The 24539-nt window shown below is 35.2% G+C and overlaps 2 protein-coding genes across 10 annotated transcripts in view; one reads left to right on the plus strand and one right to left on the minus strand.

The window, feature by feature from the left end:
- LOC145967592 (uncharacterized) overlaps nucleotides 1-8567 on the plus strand; it is a 224121-nt gene extending 215554 nt beyond the window's left edge. For 5 of the 7 annotated variants that reach the window (XM_083092658.1, XM_083092646.1, XM_083092654.1 and 2 more), the window contains 2 exons: nucleotides 3605-3741; nucleotides 3943-8566. In XM_083092658.1, coding sequence (XP_082948784.1) covers nucleotides 3605-3741; nucleotides 3943-6450 — 2645 coding nt within the window. In that variant the 3' untranslated portion in view covers nucleotides 6451-8566. Of the gene's footprint in view, nucleotides 1-3604; nucleotides 3742-3942 lie in introns of all 7 variants that reach the window. The other 2 variants (XM_083092660.1, XM_083092661.1) reach the window with 1 other exon arrangement.
- Ror (tyrosine-protein kinase transmembrane receptor Ror) overlaps nucleotides 1-24539 on the minus strand; it is a 264893-nt gene that overhangs the window by 202892 nt on the left and 37462 nt on the right. The gene's annotated exons all lie outside the window — the stretch shown is intronic.

Here is a 24539-nt window from a genome sequence, read left to right on the forward strand (position 1 = left end):
ACCTCATCAATTCGTTAGCAGACTCGAATCGATATCGTCAATCGTGACGTGTAAACAAACGCGCGAAATTTTCTGCGAGATCAATCGGACGTCTACGATCGCGCGGATTTCTCATATTCGTGAAGACCGCCTCGCTTCAAAGTAACGCAATCGCAGAGAGGCGGTACCAAGAGTGAAAAGCGAACCTCCGGAATATTTTCCCCGAGTTCGTTTGCACTCGTTCTCGGGACGCAATTTCCACGTTTCAAAGAGCCAGAAGAAATTCTGGCCTGTTGATAGGAACAGCGAGTTGGCGAAACCAAATATGTATTTCGCAGTTGCTTTGATCACCTTCGCGGCGAAAACGCCTACGGCAAACGAAAAAAGACCGATGAAGTCGAGGAAAAACGCGAAGACTCATACGCCCACACTCTTTTCCGTCTCTATGCAACTTTGCTTTTTTTCTTGCTCTTTCCTCAAAAACCCGAATCTACGTATGTATGCGTAGGTAGGTACATGGCTTGTGTACTTCGTTTTTCCAAAGGCAAACTCGAAGGGCGATTCGCTCTTTTTAACTGCCAGGATTAATTAATGCCGATCCTCCGTGAGAATTACTGGCTCGTCGCTATTTTTAAAGACATAGAGGATCCCGGGCAACGGAAATAAGGAGTAACACGACGCCGACAGTACCGAGTGATTAAACTCTCCCGGATACGTGTTTGAGGAGGATCAGGAATAATTAAAACTTTCTATCTCTTTCCTCATGAGCAAAGAATAAAGCATACCTGGACGAACGCTGACGTAAAAAGATGATCAACTATGTGCGTGAAAAAATATTCTCGTCTATAATAAAATATCAGTGAACGAAATATAAGTCGATAGATAAAGTAAATATTAATATTAAATCTACATATGTATTTATACTCTCATATTATATTACTAATCAAAACGAGCACATCGAATATGAAATGCAATACTATTAAAAATGAAACAAGTTGAATAAATTTAAGAAAATTTTGAAATTCTCATATTGCTTTCTTGAATTTAAAAAATTAACTTTTTCGTCACTTTAATTTAGGAAAATTACAAGTATTAATTGATACGTATAATGCGTATTTTAATAAGTTTCTTGCAATTTATTTCATTGTTACATGCGCGTCTAAATAAATAAATCTGATATAAAAATCAGAATAGCACATTATAGCTGATGTTCACATAATGGTAAAAATTTATATTCGAGAGTGTATACATTGATCACCCTATATGACCTGTCACAATTATCCCGTTGTCGAAAATAAAATGAACATCGCTCGCCAACGAAAACGTTTTCAGCGAGCCATATTTCGTCGTTGTTCACGAATATTCGGTTTGATGCTTGATTGAAGGGTATTTTGCACGCGGCTAAAAATATCCACGTGTATTCCCGCTGGCAAACTTACTTATTCGAATAAAAAAAAAATCACCGTGTTATTTTGATGTAAAATTTAGTAAGTCATGAGATATTCGTTCTTTTTATACGGCGCTCGTAAATGTCACGCGTGTCGACGAATCTGTTTCAAACACACAACCAACTGTAACTTTATTATACTTTTTCGAGTTGCACAATTTTAAAAAGTTTCACTATTACCGACACTCATTTCAGTGGCAGATTTTTTTGAAATTTGTGATTGGCTTTTCCTCAGCGAAAGTTTCCAAAGTAATAATGGTAAAAATGTTTTGCAAATTTCTTTTTTATATGAAACTTTGCTTACAGGAAAATTTAATATTGTGAATTGAAGGAAACATTTTTCGATTGACGCGAAATTGTATCGACAAAATAAATACATTTCCTTATATGCAAGAATACAATAAAACATATGTCGTAGATGCATACAAGCCAAATCAAAAAATTACATAATATGTTCGAATTGCATATCGGATAATTTTTATACTTTATCATCGACTCAATTAAAAAAAAAAGATCAATAGTCGATTCGAGTATCTATATTTGAACAAATATCGTTTTTCAAACGCGATTCACGCATAAGATAAACGGCCAAGTTTTAATAGCATTTAAATAACCGTTGGTGTCCACAAAAAAAAATTCGAATTTATGAACCTCCGGAAGAATTTAATTTAAATTTTAGATTGGTAAGCCAGGTTTAAATCCTGATTTACCACATGGCTTTTCTTGTAACAGGCACACTTACTCCCTAGGCTTAAGAGAACTGTTATCACGAACGCGCGACTTTTTTATGCGCGTATAACATAAAAAAAAATAATATATCCTGCAAAATATCTTGTGCCGTGAAAAAAGCTGATTAAAAAAATGTCCAAGTTTTCGCGAAACGATGGCGTCATAAAATTATGCATAAAGATGCATAAAACTATCGCTGTAAATAAAGGATATATTACTAATATTTTATATAATTCCTTATATAAAAAAAATTTTTAATTTGATTTTAACTTTTAATTTCCCATTCTCCTTTTATTTAAATATTCACTACACTTTTCCTCAGCAACTAATGTTTAAAACATTAGCAAACCGAGTTTGAAAACAAAACAATCATTATACATCATACATGATAAAAAGCTTGTAATGGTATATATCGTTGAATTATCTGAAAACTTTCGCGATCGGGTCACAGTTCAAGCGCTAGGAAAACATGTTTCAAGCATAAACCCATTAATCATCAAAGTGGAAAGAGGCACCAATGACTGATGAGATACTTAACTTAACTCGCATCTAGATGGATCGAAGATGACTAAAAGACGTTCAAAAAGAAGAACCTAACCGATCGATTTAGTTTCCAACAACAATAGTTATTGCATCCGCATATATCATCCTGAGCGATTTCTATAGACCCTTGCATAATGCATAGGAGACAAAGTATTGAAAAATGTAAGCCAAATAAAAATTTATTAATTAGAATGATAATTTCTCCACAAAACTAAAAGTTTATAAAAATCTACATAATTTGTACTCATGTATTATTTCTGAAATAATACATAAAATATGTAAGCTTAATCTATAAAATAAAATAATCTGTAAAATAAAATAATCTATAAAATAAAATTAATTTTTATGTAAAACACTTTTCAATCTAATAGTTGAGAAATTAATGACTTTCTATTCCTATCTTTCTATTTCTATCTGTCTCTATACTGTACACAAAGCTTTCGCTATTTCCATCGCTGGAAAAATATCGAGCGTTTGTATCGCCATAGGCGCGCTTTCTCTAGAAAAGATTTAACGCGTTATATGCGCAGACAGCAAGGTTTATTCGTTTCTCTTTCTCTCTCCCTTTCTCCATCCGCAAAGTTAAGTAATTGGAAGACCCGACTCTGGTGATTTATCACCGGTTTCTTGACGCACGAAAGGGCGCAGAGTTAGAGAGGAGGCTGGCTCCTCAAGCGGAGATTGTTGCCGCGTTGACCAATGATCGATCGTTCTGATAGATGCAACGCGTATTGCGAGCAGCCGCACGTTGTGAGTCTCCGTTGGACGGTGATTAAGTGATTTCCGCGAAAAAAATTGCGAAACGAATCTAGCGGGATGTCGGCCTATCTCCTCGGTATAAGAGAGTGTCTTACACCGGCGGTCTTTGATGTTGCGTCGAAACGTTCCAGTCTGTCGTGATTTCAGGTCAAAACGATATCAAGAAGCTGCGAAGGGAAAACGAGCAACTACGTAGGGAAATTTGGAGCCTCAGGGATGAATACGACAAGCTCGAGGAAATTTTGAAGAAACAGAAAAATCACGACGAAAGCGAAGAGTACGAGGTAAGCAGATTATCGATTTTAATTACATATTATAATAACAAAATATGGTAATAATTAATCTAGCAAGAAAAAAGTTTCATTGTTTCTGCACTTTTCATGAGAAAAAAAAATGTTGGACACTTTTTAATTAAAATATAATATTGTTACCACAAATTAATAATCGATATGATCAAGGAAATAAGAATATGTTGTAAATTACAGGATCGCTCCGAGGAGGATGACCCGCAATCGGATTTTTCCTGCGACGAGGACGAGGAAAAATACGAGGATAACGAAAAGACGGCCGAGGATTTTAACCAGGAGGAGCAGTTAGAAAACGCGGAAAATCAAAAGATCTCTTCCGAGAAGATGAGCAATAGTTTGCATCGGCTTCACGTGGAGTTTGATGATCTGTCGGTCGTCGAAGAAGAGGAAGAGCTCAAGAAGGATAAGGAGAGAAAGGACACGACTCCGTCGGACGAGGGCCAGAGGAACGAGGCCGCTCGACATCCACCCCCGCCGACCCTCGGCCCCCGGCAACTTCACGATAACATCCCGTTTTATCCAGCCACGTACGAACCGACGAGTAGTTTTAGCGGAACCAGTTATTACACCGAGTACCCGTTCGAGTTCCCGAGTACGGTCGATTTAATGTTAGCCGCGGATACATCTGCCTTATTGGTTTCGCCCTGCTCAGGATTACAGTCTGATCCATTGATGCCGCCGATCGGCCTGAACACCGATCTGGATCGAGTGGCTGATCCGATGCTACCTCAAATTCACGTTCCGCCCGTCGGTTGGCAAAATGACGTGGCTTCTCAAAAACAACTGCCGATTTATATGACTACGAGCGTCGCTCCCATCGCGCCAGTAACAAGGATGCAAACGATGAGAAAACCGGATTTGCACCAGGAATATCAGAAAATGGGAAATTCGATATCTTCCGACGCTTTGTTAAGGAAAAGGAATGCAAGTACGAAGCAACCCGCAAAATTCCAAACCATGTCAGCTATTCAAGATTCGCGAACGCAACTTTCAAGTTCCGAAGAAGCGTTCGACAAGAACATTTGGAACGTCACCGCGAATTTTCTCGATAAAAAGCAAGCAATGACGAACGGAGAAAAAGATGTGCAAAATGCAGAAGATACTATCATCGCGTCTATGATGCCGGAAAAACCAAAACATTTTTTCGCGCCGCTATCTTTCAAGCTGAAAAAACAAGAAGAAGAATCGCCCACCGCGAGTATGAGTCATTTTGGAACCGGAACTAGTTCGAGTAGCGGTAAAACAACTTCCACAGTCGTCTCCAAAACTAATCCTTTCGTAGCGCAAAAAGGTTCGGCGGATATTTACGTGAATGGCGCGATACCTTGCGAGGATAAAAATAAAAATGATTCGAAGACATTCCTAAGTACCGATAATCTGTTGATCGCGGACAACAGAAGCGCTCCGAGTAATCAATTGATGAAATCGTTATCGTGTCAAAATCTTTCCAGCGAATCTCAGAATATGGCGCAACAATTAAAATTGAATCACATTGAATCTCAAATGTTCACAAAGAGCGACAATGCTTTAGACAATATTTCGAACAATTCTTCCAAACCGTATAAAAGTCATCTAAACGTGACATTGAAGATACCGCGAATCGAGCGAACACCGAGCCCAGAAACACCGGAGATTCCCAATCTACCCTCGATAGATTACCGCCTCTTCAGAAATCCCTTTCTGAGAAACTTCGATAAGATCTGTCCCAGCTATCAAACAGAACCGAAACCTCCTTCTGCCACAACGCCGTTCTCTCTTCAAGTAAATGACGATGACCTCGCTTATCAGTACCCTACACCGACTTACGGTCGAGGAGTTCACTTCAACGAGAAGTTTCAAACTACGCACTTGCCGGATCAGAATCGATTGCTGATACCTGGCGATCAACTGATGAGCGGCAAGCAGGACATCCAAGTGACTTCCTTCGAGAAACCAAGTCCTTGCACTTTGATACCTTCCGCCACTCCGTATGATCTGACGACTCTAAGAAGATTGAACGCGAATCGATATCTTCAAAGTCAGAACTTATACCAAAACGTTCCGTTTATACCGCACAGTCCATTTTATCCAAGGAGAAACGAAATGTTGTACTACGATAACATCGCGATGAAAGTACCAGCGCAAACGCAAACGTCGCTCGACGGTGACTCGCATCACGAGGATGAGGAAACGATCAGCGCGCCAAATTCACCGGGCGGACAGATACGGAAGAAGATTGTCAAGAGGGACAAAATTTCAGTCAAGGATCAGAGACCGTTATCGCCGGCGACACAAAGGAGACTGAAGAAGCAGGGTAGCGCCACGTCGACGGATACGCTCGATTCGCCGGGAAAAATGACGCGGAAGAAACCGAGGCGATTGAGCACGTCTGACACGCAGGAGGATAAGAATGAGAGCAGATCGTCGTCTTCGGGACAAGACTCGCCGCGCAAAGATCAGAACCGAAAGATGTCCGCCTTCATTAATTCTAAGAGACGACCGTCTCAAACGTCACTGAAAACATCGAGAAGCGGTAGTGTGGACGCGTCCAAGGACAAATATATGGACAGTGCCGCGCAGAATTTAGAACGCGAAAGGACGAACTCGGTCAGTAGTCGGGAAATTGCCAACGTGAAAGCTCGCAAAACTAGTACTAGCAGTGGTAATGTGCCATGGTGCGCGTGTTGGGGAAACGGCTGCATTTAATCACGGTTAGATATTTAATCCCATTTAGGGATAAAACTAGAGAAGCGGATACACGTGTAAAATGTGAAACGTTGATTAATTTTGATGTTAAAAGCCAAATATAATCAATAATAATTAGGGCATTAATTGCCATTTAATCAGTATCATTAATCTTGTGATCAATTTCGCTCGCGTAAAATTAATTATATTTAAAAACAAAATTATGAAATAATTTTGTAAATATTTAAAATTATTATAAATATCAGTATATAAATAATGTAAAAAACTATATTATTTTATCGTTACTATACTATACTTCATATATTACTCATATATATTATTAATTTCAAAAGTGTGAGTATACACCGGTAATTTATCATTTCCAAAAGTTTAGTGCGCCAGGTGCATACTGACCTACTCGCATTTTACTTGAATGCCTTTCAGTATTCTGATTTCGTATGCATCTCGCGAAACATTAAAACGAGAAGCTATCACTTGAACTGGACGCGATGATCTTTATTTATTTAAGACAGCTGCAATTTCTGTCAACAGCAAAAGGTTCTTGCTACTTTCTGGCCCTCAACCGAGAGAGGGTCGAGTCGACTGAATAATTCGAAGGACAAATACCAAAGGGAAATGCTGATGGGCCGCGGAATGAATTCAGGAAGGAAGACTCCAACCTCCCTGTCGCTAGTGTAAGGATACCGTTATCGTAGCCAGGTCGTAAAACAAGCACAGACAGTGATAGTACTGTGGCAGTACTAACGCAGTCGCCGGGGTGACAGTTGTATCTAAACTAGTTCTGCCAAGAGACCATGAAGGCAAACCTGCATCCGCTCTTAAGGCAAATTTGCTGGGGTTAGCGAGAGTAAGCTTGTCCTAAACACGCGTGCGAATAATGGTTCTTGAATTATATAACTCTCTGTAACAATGTTAATCTATGATTAAATTTTTTAAACATGAAAATCTGAAATATATCTAAAATATTAGATAAAATATTAGATAAAAAAATTAATTTTTTAGAGATTTATGTTATTGTGTTTTGTTGTTATTGTGCTTTATTTTAAGTGTCCATACTTTTTATCTGTCATAAAAGAAATGTGTACAATTTATAGTCAATCTGTTTTAAAAAATTACTATTATAGATTTATTCTCTAATTCTTGCGTATTGATTATTAATTATGAATATATTATTGTTGTAAAATATGAAACTGAATTGTATACGAATATATTATTTCTAGTCATTTATTATAGTCATGCAATTTGTTGCGCGTTTTAATGTCTTAATTTATATTAATTTATATTATAACAATATTAGCAATATTCTGGCAATGAGTATTCCCACGCATTTAGAGAAAATTAATTAATTAATTTTTAAAATAATAATGTTAAAATAGTATAAGAATGTATATATAAACATAATTGCGTGTTATATTGAACTAGTATGTATTACACAATATTTGTATATTTTGATAATTAATTTATATAGACATTTTTTTTAATGTAATATTTAAAATGTAAAGTGATTTATATCTATGAAATTTTAGAAACGTTTCAACATACACATGTTCTCAGAAAGAGTCTAGTCTTATAAAATTGTTTTTCTTTTTTAAATACATGTGTTATGTATTGTACTTTTATACTTTCTAAAATATAAAATATGGATTTTTTATTTAAAATTTTATCTTATGCATCCCAATAACCTATTAAGTAATAATATTCCTAACTTACTTCCGTGCATCATCAATTATCCAATTACGTAAAATTCATTAATGGCTGACAAGATACAAGGAAAATTGAACAAGTTCGCGATTATTCCTTTACGAAAACTTCTCCGCGTCATTAGTTGTCGTCTAATTACGTACGAAGATAAAGAGAGAAATATATAAAAGGCAGAAAATAAATTTGTCTTTCAAATTTTATAAGATTTTAGAAAAACTTAATTAAAATTTAATATAAATAAGATAATCATTGTTTTCTGTTTTAAAATAACCATCGCGCGAGTGAATAAATCTTATAAAATTCTTATCCATATATTCGATTTTAGTCTCGCATTTTTGACAAATATTTAATATATAATATTAATTTATATTAGGGAATTTACTACCTATACACACGCACATAGTTTTATATTTACAATTATTTTGAAATTTATAATTTTTTATTCTTAATTATTTTATAATTTTTATACACGTTTCAAAAAAAATATTTCTGTAACTCAAAATTATATGTATGTAACTATATGCATATGTAAAATTACAATAATTGTACTTTGAATAAAAATATATATAAATGAGTATTTTAAATGTGAAAAAATGATTTCTTCCTTCTGTATACATATGTATATAAATGTGTTTTTATGTATACACACACATACATATTTCTATACATATGTATCGTGTGTATATATATCGCAAAATTTTAGCGGCAGATGTACAAGAATAATATTTTCTGACACACACACACTCTCTCTCTCTCTCTCTCTCTCTTTCTCTCTCTCTTCGAGCACTTATCCTATATTTTACCAATCCATACTAACATCTGGCGATATATTTGGCGCACTTACGAGTATGCGGAAGTATCAACTCATTTAATTATTGTGAATGTGCTGACCGTGAGGGTCGCGAACAGCAACGGCGAATTTAAATTTAAAAAATGTCTACGTCATTCCCTCTTTCTCTCACTCTCGAGCGAATCCTTTTACGAGAAACTGTGAGAAGAGCCGGTTGGGTCGCGTACGAGTGCCAACGATGAGAACGGCAAGGAAGATTGCAGGTGCAATTAAAATGCAAATCATCCCTTTTCCCGCGATCCGCCCGCTAGACCATCTTTCCAGGAGGTCCCTGGTTCTCTCGCGTCCTCGCAACCCTATACCATAATAGTAACGCCGTCACCGATTAACTTGGAACTAGTTTAGAAGCGACACGACTCAGTTCGACTCTCCGCACTCGGTTACACGAAGGCACACACAAAGAGCGAGAACAAAACTCGGTCCTTCTCTCAGTCTCTCTCTCTTTCTCTCTCTCACAAAGTGGCACGTAAATGGAAGATGGTATACGCTAATACGGTCTAACATCATTTGCAAATGTCACTGCGAGACGTGCTCCCGGCATCCAACATGAGATACGTGAGAGAGGTGCGCTTCATTTTATCGTAGGAGAAACAGACTTCGTACTACGACGAAATATAAAGAATATAATAAAAATTCTAAGATTATCTTAATGTTATATATTTCTTTAATCTCTATATCGATCATCCGTAAATACGCGAAAGCACAGAATAATTAAAGGTAAGTTGTGTATATCCAAATTCAGAATAAAAAGAATAATACCGAATTATTGTTATAATATCTTAAAGTGTACTACAGAAAAGCTAATAGGAATATAAAATAATCATCATGTCCATATAATTAATCGTTTAAATTAATAAATGTCATTATTTTAAATATGTTTTGAATCTCTATATCTCTAATTAATATAAATGCATATCATATGGATAATTTTCAATCGTTTTACACACATTCAAAATTTTTATATCTTTTCTTAAGAAAATCATTTAACGTCTCAAACTCCTGTATAGTCTATTTATCATATTCAAGAAGCTTCTTTACTTAAATATTTTTTAGTAAAATATTCTGTTATATCAAAAGCTAATTTAATAAGATTTTGCTTGGATTCCAACGATTTTATATCTTTGGCGTTGTTCAGACGAACAAATCGTTACTGAGACGAGTATGCAGATTAATCGCGAGACAGCAGCAATATCGCTGTCATCTGTCTGCAAGATAACTGTGGAATGCGGACAGGCCGGAAGTAACGTCGCATTGTCTTCGTGGAAATAGCGCGGAACAAGATGGAAGAGACAGTAGCTTAATGGCCTGATTTCATTTGCAAATGTCATCAAGAATTTTCACTCCGCTCGACGGAAACGTCTCGCGCTTCTCATGCGAGATGATAAGCATAATCCAGAGTAGCATAATTCCCACTAACGCATGCTACTTAATTAATTATGCGGAAGAACTGTCGCGCTTCTGCTCGCGTTCAATTTACAAATTACAAAATACTGCATTACGTTCCAACTAATATGCAAATATGCAATCTACTCTCTAGCGAACTCCTTTAATGCGTGAATAAAATTCACATCATTTCAAAAATATAGTATAAAATATATTAAAATATATAAAATATATTAGAACAACGCCAAAGATATGAAGTTGGAATCCAAGCAAAGTCTTATTAAATTAGCTTTTGATATAACAGAATATTTTACTAAAAAATATTTAAGTAAAGAAGCTTCTTGAATATGAAAGATAAACTATACAGGAGTTTGAGACGTTAAATGATTTTCTTAAGAAAAGATATAAAAATTTTGAATATGTGTAAAATGATTGAAAATTATCCATGTGATATGTATTTATAATTAAAAAAAGAGATTTATATAAAACTTCGAATTTGGCGATTTTTATAAAGACACTATGACACATAAAAAGCACTATTGTCAGAAAAAAGTAAATTTTTTTCGGTTTTAAAACATTACATGCTTTTTTTTTGATATATAAGTTACAAGTTTATCAATCGATTTTGTCGAGATTGATTTTATCAATATTTTGTAAAACACAAAAATGAATTCTTAATTTTCCAGGACAGAATCAATAATATCGGCATTGCAGATAAACAAATACATATTTTATATTTCCGGAATCTCAATTAAAAAGTATATTGACATTGAATTTTATGATCGGATTTAATATGAAACATAATTATCTACTGTTAAATTTTAATATTAAAATAGTAAATGTTAAATTACACACTTTTTAAATCTATGAACATTATCAGTGAATAATCATATCATTGGCATAATGATGGCGATGCCAATTTTGTAGAAACCTGTTGAATTGTGTTCGCGATTTCAAAGAACTGCCGCATTAATTCTACGCAATTCTGTTAAGAAAAATGTGCATAAATTCATAGAATAATGTAATATAGTTTCTAGTAAAATAATATGACAAAGAAACTCGAGGGAGGTATGGCACGTCTACTGCTCTCGAAAACTTCGTGGCGGAAAAAATGTCAAGGCCGCGATCGGCATAAGTTTCTCCCGGAAAAAAAACTTCAAACATCCCTACGACTCGCTAAAGCTTTAGCAAGAATCCATGAATCGTCTCCGTCCCCTTCGCTGTTTCGCCATCGCTTTGCATTATGCACTCTTGAAAGTTTCACAAGTCTTTAACTTGAACGGTGCAGACTCTTTGCCCCGTGCGGAAATTTCACGTAAGTTCCATTATATTTTGTGCGTTTCCACAATTACGTTCTCGTCGTAACCAAGTCTTATTGCCGAACTTTTCAGATTTAAGAATAACAGAGCTTTTTACGCGCAGGAAACGGATAAGAGGAAGAAACTTTCTCGACTGCGCTGTTGCAGATTGATATGAATCTCTTACAAAAAACTATGTATATATTAACTGGCATTAAATGATATAACAAAATATATAAAATAAGCGTAATATTTATATAAGTAATATTTTAAGTTGAAAAAAAATTTTAAAGACCAAGCAAAAATATATTTATAACTAGAAATATATGTGTGTATATATATATATATATATATATATATATATATATATATATATAATTGTAATATTACTATTTTTTAAATTAATATTTTAAATTAATATTTAAAATTTTTTAAATTAAAATTTTTTATATTACTATTTTTTAAATGTTTCTCAGTTTTTACCTTACATCTTATAATAGAAGAACATTTTTCTAGCAACAAAAGTAAAGTAAAGTTATAAATTACTTTGCATATTACGAGAAAAATACGAAAGGTACAACAATATGAAAAGTATTCTTGACGTTTACATTACTTTACATTTCCAGTCCACGCTTTAATCTGGCAGAAAAATGCGCCATAATAATCGCTAGGATAAAGACAATGGATATTCGTGCAAAAGTATTCATATTCATTTATGTATGTAAGTTAAATAAATTTTAAATTCTACATGTAAGATTCTAGCAAAATCAGATCATGTATTTTGCCATTTCGTTTTTCGTTGGGATAACTAGGGAATTGTCAGTCCCTTCTCGGACAAGAAACTCAATATTCCGGTTTAATAAGCAGAAAATATTTACTCACGTTGTGTACTTCGGTGTATTACATAATATTCCGTAGTATAAGTTTCATCAAGCTTCTTTTTGCGCACAGTTTCTTTTTTTCTACGAAATAAGCAGCAGAGGTTGGCAATTTTGCTTAACAGAATAAAAAAAGTCAGATATTTGCATTTTATCCATAGCGTGACATTTAGACCGTTTTATAGGAGCTTTTAAAAGATTCGCGCATATTGAATATTATCGGAAATAGAATTATACGTATTATACGTGTTCTTGTAATACGAAACAAAAATAAGTCGAGATAAACGAAGGGATTACAGAAGAGGAAACAAATGTATTAATACAAAAAACTGAATAAATTAAATCCTAACTAATTTATTGAATAGCACTTTTTTTATTCGAAACTTTACAGCTATCAAATATTTGTAAATTGTAAATGTCGGATTGTTTTTACACAGAAATTTTTTCCGATAAAATTTAAAGATCAGATTGCTAGTGTAAAATGCAATTTGATATGTATATTTATCTAGAATATTTCCATTTGAAATCTAATGCCAATATTTCTATTGTTAAAAATAACAGCATGTTTATTAAATAAAATTTAAATGAAATTCTTCAAAAATTCTGATTATTTAAAAAACTTTGCATTAAAAAAAACTTCTCGTAATTATCCCAGTATCTGATTAAAATTGACGATGTATTTCTGATCAAATTTAATATAAAACATGTTAGCTATGCTATAACATAAACTACTAAATTATAAATAAGACAGACGGAACATGCCGTTCTTTTTAACATTTCTCTGTGCAAGAAATATGAAATATTCCCGGCTGACGTTAATTTATATAAAGTTGCAATTCGATCGCGAGAAATATTCCATCAGGCTTTCAAAGCTTTCATCTCGAATGCTCGGCGTCTCAAATTTACTATATTATCGCTCGAGAAACTCTAGAAGATGAAGGGTGAAAAAGAGAAATATTGAAGAAAATGCGAGAGAGTGAAAAGAATTAAAAAGATACCGATAGAGTGCCACTCCACGTCCGATCAAGAGGGGTTTCATCAAGGAAAGAGCTAATTATCGCTCCTTTGTATTCAGCACGCGATGCTCCGAGAAAAAGATATTTACTGCGGAAATGCATTTCCTTTTATAGCGAGAAGAAAAAATTAATGTATCTCGTCGTGAATGAGTCACGTTGAACTAATAATGCTATTTTTTTCTTGTTTTTTAATACCTTTCTTCCCAAGATGAAACATGCATATATATATCCCGTATGAATGAACCGTACTATTCTGATATAGTCGGCGAGCAACGTCCTACAGAAGCGATAAATCACGTGGCACGGCAAGTGTTGTACGAGATAAATGGATTACCCGAAACACACCGCGGTTTAATACGCCGTAAATCAATTTCGCAGCGTAGATGTTTTTCGATCGGCTCCAGGATCGAAGTCAAACTATTTGCATTAATAACAATTAATATCTTCGCGTATAAAATAGTTATCTCGCAGCAAAATGTCACTCGACAAGTTGGAAGATATATCTCGGCGATTTGATACCGCGATTTGATACTTATTCACTTGAATTCTTAAATATAATATTGTACACGTTTTGTCGATAAAATTTAATCTAGTTTTTATATTTCCCGATCTCTAATATACATATGTATAAAAAAAGCGCGAGAACTTTGAATAAAAATCATATTTTAGTTAGAGTTTAAAATATTGTTTTCAATTAAATAAAAGTAATGAAATAAAAATAGAAAAAATATTTATATTTTTTAATGTTTTTTCTCTTAAATTTAAATTTAAATTTTTGAGATTCTAAAAAAAGACGTTACGCGTTAATTTTTCTTGCCTCGAAAGAATGTCGAAAACAAAAACAGATACGGATTTATGTCGTATGAGACCCCGACCGGGGCGCAAATTGAGTCGAGCTAACGATCGACGGTGACAAAACGTTTCGGGTGCTCCGCCGCGCCAGAACGGGTTTACTCGCACTCATTAATAAGCGAGAAAAAGAAATCCCCGTTTCCGGAGCACTTTTAACGATCCCCCGCCCCTTTCGTTCCGAGGATCGAGCGTCGCGATACGAAATTAGCTCGGGGGTGGTTGCTGGGGGGAGGGAGGGGGAAGCCAAGGGAACGAGCAGGATAGCAAGCGCATTCGTGGCATTTGTGCCATGCGAACTGTGCCTAAATATATGTATATACATATATATACACACGCCCATGTAGACACGCGTATTTCACACGCACACGTGTCTAACGGCGCGGAGGAAGGGCCCATCGCGAAAACGAATGAGCGTATAAATCAACGGTAACGATCGTTCCGCAAACAATTCGCGAGGCTAACCAGTCTCGAAATTAAATAAGTCCACACCGATAACTATCTCGGTCATCGAAACGCAGACGAGGGTGCGCCCATACGAATGCACGGTTGCATACGTACCCGCTAAAATAAGTATCTCGAACACTTGCTTATGCTATACTTAGGGAGAGAGCATTTCTCTAGCGAATTTCAATCTTATTAAGTATTCATTCATTCAAGAGTCTAAAATCTCTCTCGTAAAAACCTTTAAATCTTAGAATTTCAACCGCCCATAATCAAGGAACCATTAATGCTTCAACATTCTTATTAGGGAAAAAATCAATTTTATAATGCTGAACGAAAAAAAGGAAAAAAAAGTGAAACATCTGGAATATCTTATGCAGTGCGCTTTAGTATGCAACAAGCGCATTCATCTATAGGAAGACGCGTTATTCTTGCGCAGCACGGTGTTCCCATGGCCGTCGTCGTAACCGAGGATTCGTCCTGCTTAGCATATAACAGCAATAAAGACGAGATTTATGCGTTTGATACAATAACCGAGAAGATTCCGATCGGTTCGAGCTGCAACAGCTGGTCGGCCTTTTCCGCGACCGTCGAGCACCGCCGGGACGCCGAGAGAAAGAGAAAGAGGGAGAGAGAAACCGGCGTCACGTGCATGTGCACGGGCTAAACGGTTCGCACGTGCACCTTCAATAACTAGACTTTCCGGCCCTCGCCAGGTAGTTACGAAGTTTCCTGCGGAATTAACCGTGCAACGTGTTGAGACGTATAAGCTTTCGCGGAACGTTGCTCGACGCGCAAAACTAACGACGGTAACGGGCGATACAGAGTTACGAAACATTTGTGGAATTTGTGACGACAAAGTTGACTAAATTCAGAGAAAATTCAAAAGTAAATTCAAAAGTTTCGATATATATAAGTAAAATAATTATTTTCTTAAAATATTAAAGGAGAATGAAATTATGTGTGAATTTTTTGGATATTTCGAATATATTACACGAATGATATGTATTGCGCATAAATAACACAGATCTACAAGGTTTTGTTGTTGGGCAGCTGGAGGTCATTTCCGAAGTAATTTTCTGCGTAGAATCCGAATCTGAGGTCAGAATTGGCCCATCACGTCAGGATTTTGAGATATTTGAGATTATATACTCGAAAAATGGCTTTTTGGGCTACTTTTGAGGTTATGTACAGGACGCACAAAATTTTTTAGCTCTTTTCTTCTAATTGCATCATTTAGTACTACTCTTTCCCTTCAAAATAAGCTGTCGAATGGTCATCTATTTTTTCCTTGCATTTTTCCTTGCAAAGTTACGGCCATTTTAAGATGACATGATGAATTCCAAACCCTGCGCCGTTATAGCCCAACAACCTCATGAGCATTCACATTAAACCTGTAAACTTTGAACTATAAACCCGAAAACCTGGACTGAAAACTGTATATATGGATTTTTGGGGTCGCTGATTACGAATCTGATCTCAGATCGACCCCAAACCTATTATAGGTTTCTATTATAGGTTTGGGGTCGATCAGTCCAGGTTTTCGGGTTTATAGTTCGGGTTATAGTTGGCCGTAACTTTGCAAGGAAAAATCGTAGATGACCATTCGACAGCTCATTTTGAAGGGAAAGAGTAGTACTAAATGATGCAATTAGAAGAAAAGAGCTAAAAAATTTTGTGCGTCCTGTACATAACCTCACAAGTAGCCCAAAAAGCCATTTTTCGAGTATATAACCTCAAATATCTCAAAATCCTGACGTGATGGGCCAATTCTGACCTCGGATTCGGATTTTACGCAGAAAATTACTTCGGAAATGACCCTCAGCTGCCCAACAACAATCATGACCCCATTTTTTGTAGACCTGTGTAATTCATTAAAAGTTCGACAAAATTATTATATTTAAAAATAAAAAATATACGAGTTAAAAATATGAATTGTGTATATTTTAAAATAAAACGAAAATATTGAAATATTGAAAGCTCTACGAAGTATCATATGACACAACCAGCCTGTTTTTTTAAAGGCATACGATCTGACGAAAGTGACATAATCATAAAAAATTCTGATATTTCTTTCTTCCTCATGCTATGGGAAGCTGGGTGCGAGAAATCTGTTCGACCGATTTATCGGACCAACGCAACGTTCGAACACCATATGTCGCGTTTGCAGAGAAAATAGATGTGCGAGTAAAAAAAGACTTGGAAGACTTTAAAGACGGCGCTTACATAGTCGATATTATTAAAGTGATATGATAAAGTCAATCAAAATGCTCTTTTTAAGAATATTATAAAGAAAAATTATAAAAAAATATTTATAAATTTATATAATAATTAATTCACATTAAAAAAATCTTTCACGTAATATTGTGTTTCTTCAAATAATTTCCTATGGCCTTAAATTAAAATTAAAATTAAAATATCAATAAAATTCTTTCAAATTTCTTCAATTTCAATATATATAAAATCTTCACTATATCATTCTTGATTGATCTATGATATTACGGAATATATGCAATATAAAATGTGGAACATTGAAACAAATTACAATGCCATTTTCTTTTATCGATCAAATATAATATGATATGCTACTTCAAATTTATTTTTGATAGATTGCTATACATTACTCTACTCTAGATTTAAATTCGATAAGAGCTGGTTTCCAGCGTGTATTACCGCATTGCTGTGCATCGTTTAACGCCCCCGGCGTTGGTGTCCGAAACGAGAGACACTTTTTTCCAATCTTTTTGTCACTCGTGTCGACCACACGCTGTCCCACGAAATCCCCAATTCGAACGAGCGCGTTTAAAACACACGCGCGTGCATAAATATCGCGAGCACGTGCGAGAGGAAAAGAGATAGAGGGAGAGCTGGGCTTTTTGCGAAACCACTCTGGCGAGATACCTGTGTGACACTCCGCGTAATTGTAGCGGAATAAACGCGGTTTCGTATATGCACCCGGGAGATGCGTTTGACCGGGCGCAGACGGAGATCGTCGCGCACATTCGTTGTACACTGCGCGTCGAAATGTTTGCTCAGACGAGAAATAACGAAAGTGCATGAAATTTATGTGGACGCGACGTCGAGCCGTATATGACCGTTTCAAATTTTAGCTTCGAAGCCTCGGCGGGATCCCGTTGATTGATTAAAAGAGCTCTCTATCATGCGCTATGTGTATTACGTTTTACTACGTGAGTACGCTTTTCCTCGCGATCGCATCAACTGTATTGATAATAAAAAATTGCTTCTTGTTTCAAATTTTATTTACGTCAGAGAAAATATATACCCCTACATATCTTGTTAAGTTTACGAATAAATATAGAAGAAAAATGTTCAATTTCTGTGAAGAGAATGTTGCATATACATATCATATCAAAACCAATTTATAACACACTAAACTGTCAAACTAATTCTTGCATTACGTGCAGTATATTGCTACACACATATATAGAAGATGTCACTAAATGCTATATTTGAAAGCAAAAAACTATATCGCATGCAGTAACTCTTCTTTAATATAGGATACATCGATCGTAAGAAAAAAATGTAAAAAGAAAATGTACCACATACAAAAACCATTATTTAAAAAATTATAAAACATGTTTAGGCGCGTAAAAATTGAGATTATTAAATTAATTTTTCTCGTGAAATTAGAACACAGAAAAAATAAAATATAATTTAAAGTAAAATTCAAATATCAAGTTATATCTGAATGTTATAAAAAAACGTATAACACTGTAAACATTAAGAAAAGAAACTTATATAAAATTAAATTTAATTTGACGTTTATATATTTATGTTGTAATTTAATAATATACTCTATTAAGTAATTTATATATTCATCATATTTGTATAAATTGCATGTTTTCATTATCACATAATTTTAAGTGTATTTATTCAATTTTCCACCTTCAAAACAAAACCTGTTTAATTACTGTATATGTTATAAAATAAATAAATATCAAAGTTATTATTTAAATATTTTAAGAAAACAAAATGCATGTTATGTCTATATTATTCGACTCATCAATTTCTGATACGAATTATATAAATAAAACAAATTTAATTATATTAATCCGCCGATTAAAGACTATCTCATGATTTCTCAAACCTTGTATCTTCGTTGTCGGTCAAATATGAACAGCTTTGATATAGTTTCATTCTTTTTTTTATTTCCGCAAAGGAAGGCAGAAGAAATCGAATCACTCGACCGAGCCATATCGTGAACCCTAATTTGCATTTATATCGATTGCATGCCATAAACGAAAATATTAAATCCATTTTCGTGAGAATAAAAGAGAGAAAGACTCGCTCACGCGATACGCGCCACCACGTCTGACGCTTTATTGCGATGCTCTGAAAAAATCAATCGTGCAAAACGACATGACGTGTGGCGTCACGAGCGTACGTCTTGCGTGAATGCGTATCTCGATAATTTCACAAGCCCACACACAACTACACATTATAACCCACGTTTATAGTCTACGTTACCTTATTTTCAAGACAAAATTCAATGCAAAAATATATAGTATAATTAATTAAATATAATATTTCGTTTACATGCAATATATGTTTTTTTTAATAATTAAATTTTTCTATATGTATGGTTTCATTCATATTTTTCTACAGATTCTCTATCTCTCTCTAAAGCTAATCGAGAAACGTTATCATAAAAATTCTACAAGATACATTATTTCGAAGCATTCGAAAATAATAATAAAATGTTGTAGGATTCGAATCAGAACAACAAAGTTATATAAAAATTTCAGAAAGTTACGAGCTGAGTTAATTAGTACGTTATGTACGGTGTAATGAGCATAATTAAATGGGAATTACACTGACGAATAGAATATATAATCGCCGATCGAGGGGAACTGGGATTAAATGTAACACGTCGCATGCATATGTATTTTACCCTATATATGCTCTGTATTGTATTCTATACACCATAATGAACCATACGTTATGGTTCAGCTCGTTAACGGGGATCAATAATTACAATGAATATATACATATTCAATATTCATACAAAATGATGTCACAATCTCTCTGTCAGCGTATATCTAAATAATGATGCAACGATAACCCTTGAATACCGTTAGATACCTAGCCAAATGACAAAAATTAATAATCACGTAAATTAATAATCAGTTTATTAATCCGTGATAAATAACTCAAGCTTTTTTTAAATGCCAATATCTCTTTCATCGATGTAAGATCTGTCTAATGCAATTCATTAATTTCGAAATTACCGTTATCAAGTCCCATAAGTCATAAAAATATAGCTTATGGACTAATGCGGTTGCTTCTGAAGAGCTTTAATTAGAATATCAAGGATTGTGTGTGCGCATGACGGTGCTAATGTCGTTGGGAGAAAGTTTCGCCGCTTCCTAACGTGATGTAGAGATTTTGTTATCCTGACATGCGCGCCCACGTAGACGTCGCATTCCTTCGGAATACAACAACGCTATCGCCTCGTCACGTTGGCATCGAGTGTGTGGATTTAGGACTGATACATCGCGCGAGCGAAGTCGGCTTTAATATGCATGCAATGCATCTTAAGACGCCGCGACGACCACGTGCGATATACGCTCATAAGGACTCAAAGATCCTCCCATCTTTTTTACATAGTACTTAAGACGCGATATACAGGGTGTCTCGCACACCCATCGGATGTCCTTTCATTCAAGGATTCTGTACCTGACTTTACGAACAATTTATCTCTCACGAGAAACTTGACGAAACTGTTCACGTGCACCATAAGCTTATTAAATAAGTCGGCAAATATATATAAACTTTAAGTGAAATTTTTGTAAATTTGATAATCAATAACAATCTTGTAATTTACATTACAGACATATATAATATAAATTTTATATTAAAATTGATATCTCAATCGATATTTCGAAATAATCGCAATTATTCTTAAATTGACTTATAATTTGATGGCAAATATGATTGAAATAACAGAACTGAGACACCCTGTATATATAAGACGGCGCCCGACCGCTTTAACCCGTGAATCATCGATTCACCACGGACACACCTCCCCATCACGTTCATCGTATTTTTTTTCTACGTGTTTCATCGACCAATGTGTGAAATGCGTGCAGCTCCCTTATACGCGGCATTTTAACCTTGTTATGTTCTAAATATTCCTTTTCAATTCCCATTTAAATGACACATTTCGAATTACGATTACCACAAATTAAATTAAAACAGAAAGAATAGTTTGAAGATTCTTTAAAGATATGTCAGCCATAAGGAAATTGATAATTATCGTTAATACCTAAAACAAACTCTCATCATCAGACATCCCTCTTTTTAATGACATTATTAAATATTATTTATAATAATAATGAAAGTAAATGTGTTACAAATATTTTGGCACATTAGTGAAAAAAATCATACGGAAATATATTCTTTTAATAGCAATAAATTAAATTTCAATGTATCAAATATTATATTGAAGTAAAATTCACAAGTAAATCGTTAAAACTAAAATTCCGATGAAGAAGCTAATCCCCGCTGCGTTATAGGAGTATTAATATTTTGTCTTCGCGCGTTCACAGATATAATAACATAATGGAAACGCATTACGATACAACATTACTGTCGTCTGTTCGGCACTGATAGGGTTAAACCGTGGGCTCAGTACCAAATTAACGTTTACGACAGCTCGCCATTCAAGCCTAGCTTTAAGCCTGGCATACGATCTATTCAGAAGCGCCGTTATTACTCTGAATCCCCCGCGAATCGAATGTAAGACGCTTTATCCATATATGCTGTAGATATAACTTATCATTATGTTGTTTCGGATTAGTAATAACTGCAGAAAAATTAAATACGTCAACGTCGGGTAATAATTCAAACAGAAAGAAAAAAAGTATTTTTAATTTCGAAGGAAATAAATAAATATATATTATATTTTTAATTACATGAGAAATAAACGACGTTGCGTTACTAACTGCCTGCAACACCATAATGTAAATTCTAAAGTTTCCCCCAACTTTCACTGAGTTATAATTATTGAAAGACGCCATAATTATAATACGGCCGTAATTATAACAAAGTTAAAATGTAGCCTGTCCTCTGGGCTCCGCTATAAAAGTAAGCATTTTATTGACATTTAGGAATACTGATGAACTCGGTAAATAAGTTCTTTGAGCCTCGCTTTACTCTCCGATAAAAAATTTGCGGTTACTAAGCATATTTTATGCACATTTGTAGCTCACCTTACGCGATCATATTTACAGCGAAAAACATGAGACCATTTTCACGATTCGTACAAAAAAATTAGCTCATTGGACTGGATAAAGTGGCGTTGGTAAACCGCACCTGAGCTCACTGCGTGTTCCTGATGCTGCCGTTCACTTATATGGCAAAGGCGGATAATACGCCCTACTACATCAACCGGATACCCACTTGCGTCCATGTCATTTACATATGTTGCGACGCGACTGGTGTACGACAGCTTCCCGTAGACAGCGAAACGAGGTATCGCGAATGGCGTGCGAGAAAAGAGTGGTTTTCTCACCCCCTCACCCCCTCCCCTCCCTTCTCTCTCTCTTTCACTCTCTCGGTTTTCTCTCGGGCACTCTCGCGCGATGCGTGACGCTCTCTGTCTTCGTGTGCTACGTTTATGAACGCATCCACGAGAGAACTCGGGCATCCACTCGTGCACGTTCACGTTGCGGGAGTAACCCACGATGCGATTATCCACGTCTGTGGATGAGGTTCGAGGGCTACTCGAACGGGATTTTAGCTCCTCCACGGCTGAATACGTCGTAATTGGTTTCTGCGGCGACACCCCGGCTTCGTCCCGCCGAGAGAACCGCCGACCGGTTTCAATATCAGTTGATTCGCAGAGCAAACGTTGCTCGTACTGCAAACCGTGACCGGAAATCTAGATACGCATTAAGACATGATAACGTCTATTAGCAAAAAGAAAATCTCGTAAAAGCGTACGTCTTCGTTTAGTATGTATGACATCGATGGCAGCTGTGGCAGCGAATGGTTTACCAATTCCGTATATTACTAGTAGTACGTATATAAAATATGGGAAAAATAGATTTGCAAGAGTGTTTTACGAAAAGAATAATTAAAGATACGATAAAGTTGCGTTTCATCTAAATATTTATATATAAAGTTGATAATTAAAAACCTATGATGATATATAAAGTTGATTAATTAAAAACCTATAATTATAGATCAATTATAAGTCGATTCTATCATGTACAGATGATTCCCCTGCATCATTGCAAATAAATTTAAATTATTTTTTATAAACAGTGTCGATTGTTTAATAATGGAAAACATTAACTGTATATTGCTAAAAAGATAAATTAGGTGAAAGTAATCAGAAACATTATTAAAATGTTCAACTGCGCACGGCTTGCAACGCTTAAACTTTACAAGCGGCGGTGCTAATATTAGCTTCGCAAAGTTTAAATTCAATCATTTGCATAACTGTTGCATAACTTTAAACGTCATTTTAAACTTACTTCAATGAAAAAGCTTATAACCATGGATCAAATAGATTACAACGACTTCTCAAATTATTCGGGAATAGAAATGCAACGAAAGACAATTGTTATTAAATTGATAACATTTACGAACTGTGTTAGTTGCGTGCAAAATTATCTTAATAGAGAATTTGCATAATATTCTACAAGGACGCAACATTAATTTCAACTTGTTTCATGTATCAATTCATAGAAATATTTTCATAGAAATATTTGCCTTCACAAAAAGAACATGCTATTATATTTTAGCGAAAGTACCGGCCAGCGACAAATCTTGGCGTAACGTCCGGCACAGAAAATAATTACGAGTCAGAAGTAAATTAATAAACTCTTTTAAGGACAAAAGAATCGGACTGTGTAGCAATTTGCGGGGAAAATATGCACACGAAAGATCTCGGCGAAGAGAGAAACGCGCGGCGAAGAGATGGTACTCGGGGGAACTACTAAAGTGTTTTCGTGACGAAAGATTTTCAGTGCGCGTAGAAAAAGAGGACGAGAAAAATCCTCGTGGTTTCGTGTTATATATAGACGCGTGTCAGCACACGCTCGCTCGCTCGCACGGCTTGGATTCTTCTCCGCACGGAGCACGTAGCGATTCATGGGGGTTCCTTACGAGCTGCCTGACCAAAATTCATCCCCCAACATCCCTCCCGGGTCCCAAGATAGCTATCTGCCGCGGGGTGCGAAGAAAAGGTACGTAAAGTGTGAAAACGCAAGGTAGGTCGGTATATCTCTAACACCGGCGGGGATGTCGGAACAGTCGGGACTTTATTTACTCCGAGTTACAAAGAGACATTGTTCTCCGGGCTATAACGAAAGTGATAGCGATAAAATAGCAATAAAGTAAATATCAAATTTATATATCTTGTTTCTGCATTTCTACAATTATTTTTATAAAATAATATCCAGTTAACATATATAATTATAAATGGAAATAGAGTGATAAAGTTAATTTATATTTAGAAAAAATTTCGTTTTAATTATTAAAATATCTTTTTTTTCCTCTTCATGTATGCATAATTATACTAGGAATAAATTAGTTAACAGTATGCATGTTTTCGCACATGATGTCAAATTTATATCTTGTTTCTACATTTTTACAATTATTTTTATAATATCTAGTTAACATATATAATTATAAGTAGAAA

The sequence above is a fragment of the Camponotus vicinus genome, unplaced genomic scaffold, assembly GCF_025532165.1.
Source record: "Camponotus vicinus isolate PSW18456_S1 unplaced genomic scaffold, iyCamVici1.0 SCAF_1, whole genome shotgun sequence".
Lineage (NCBI taxonomy): Eukaryota > Metazoa > Arthropoda > Insecta > Hymenoptera > Formicidae > Camponotus > Camponotus vicinus.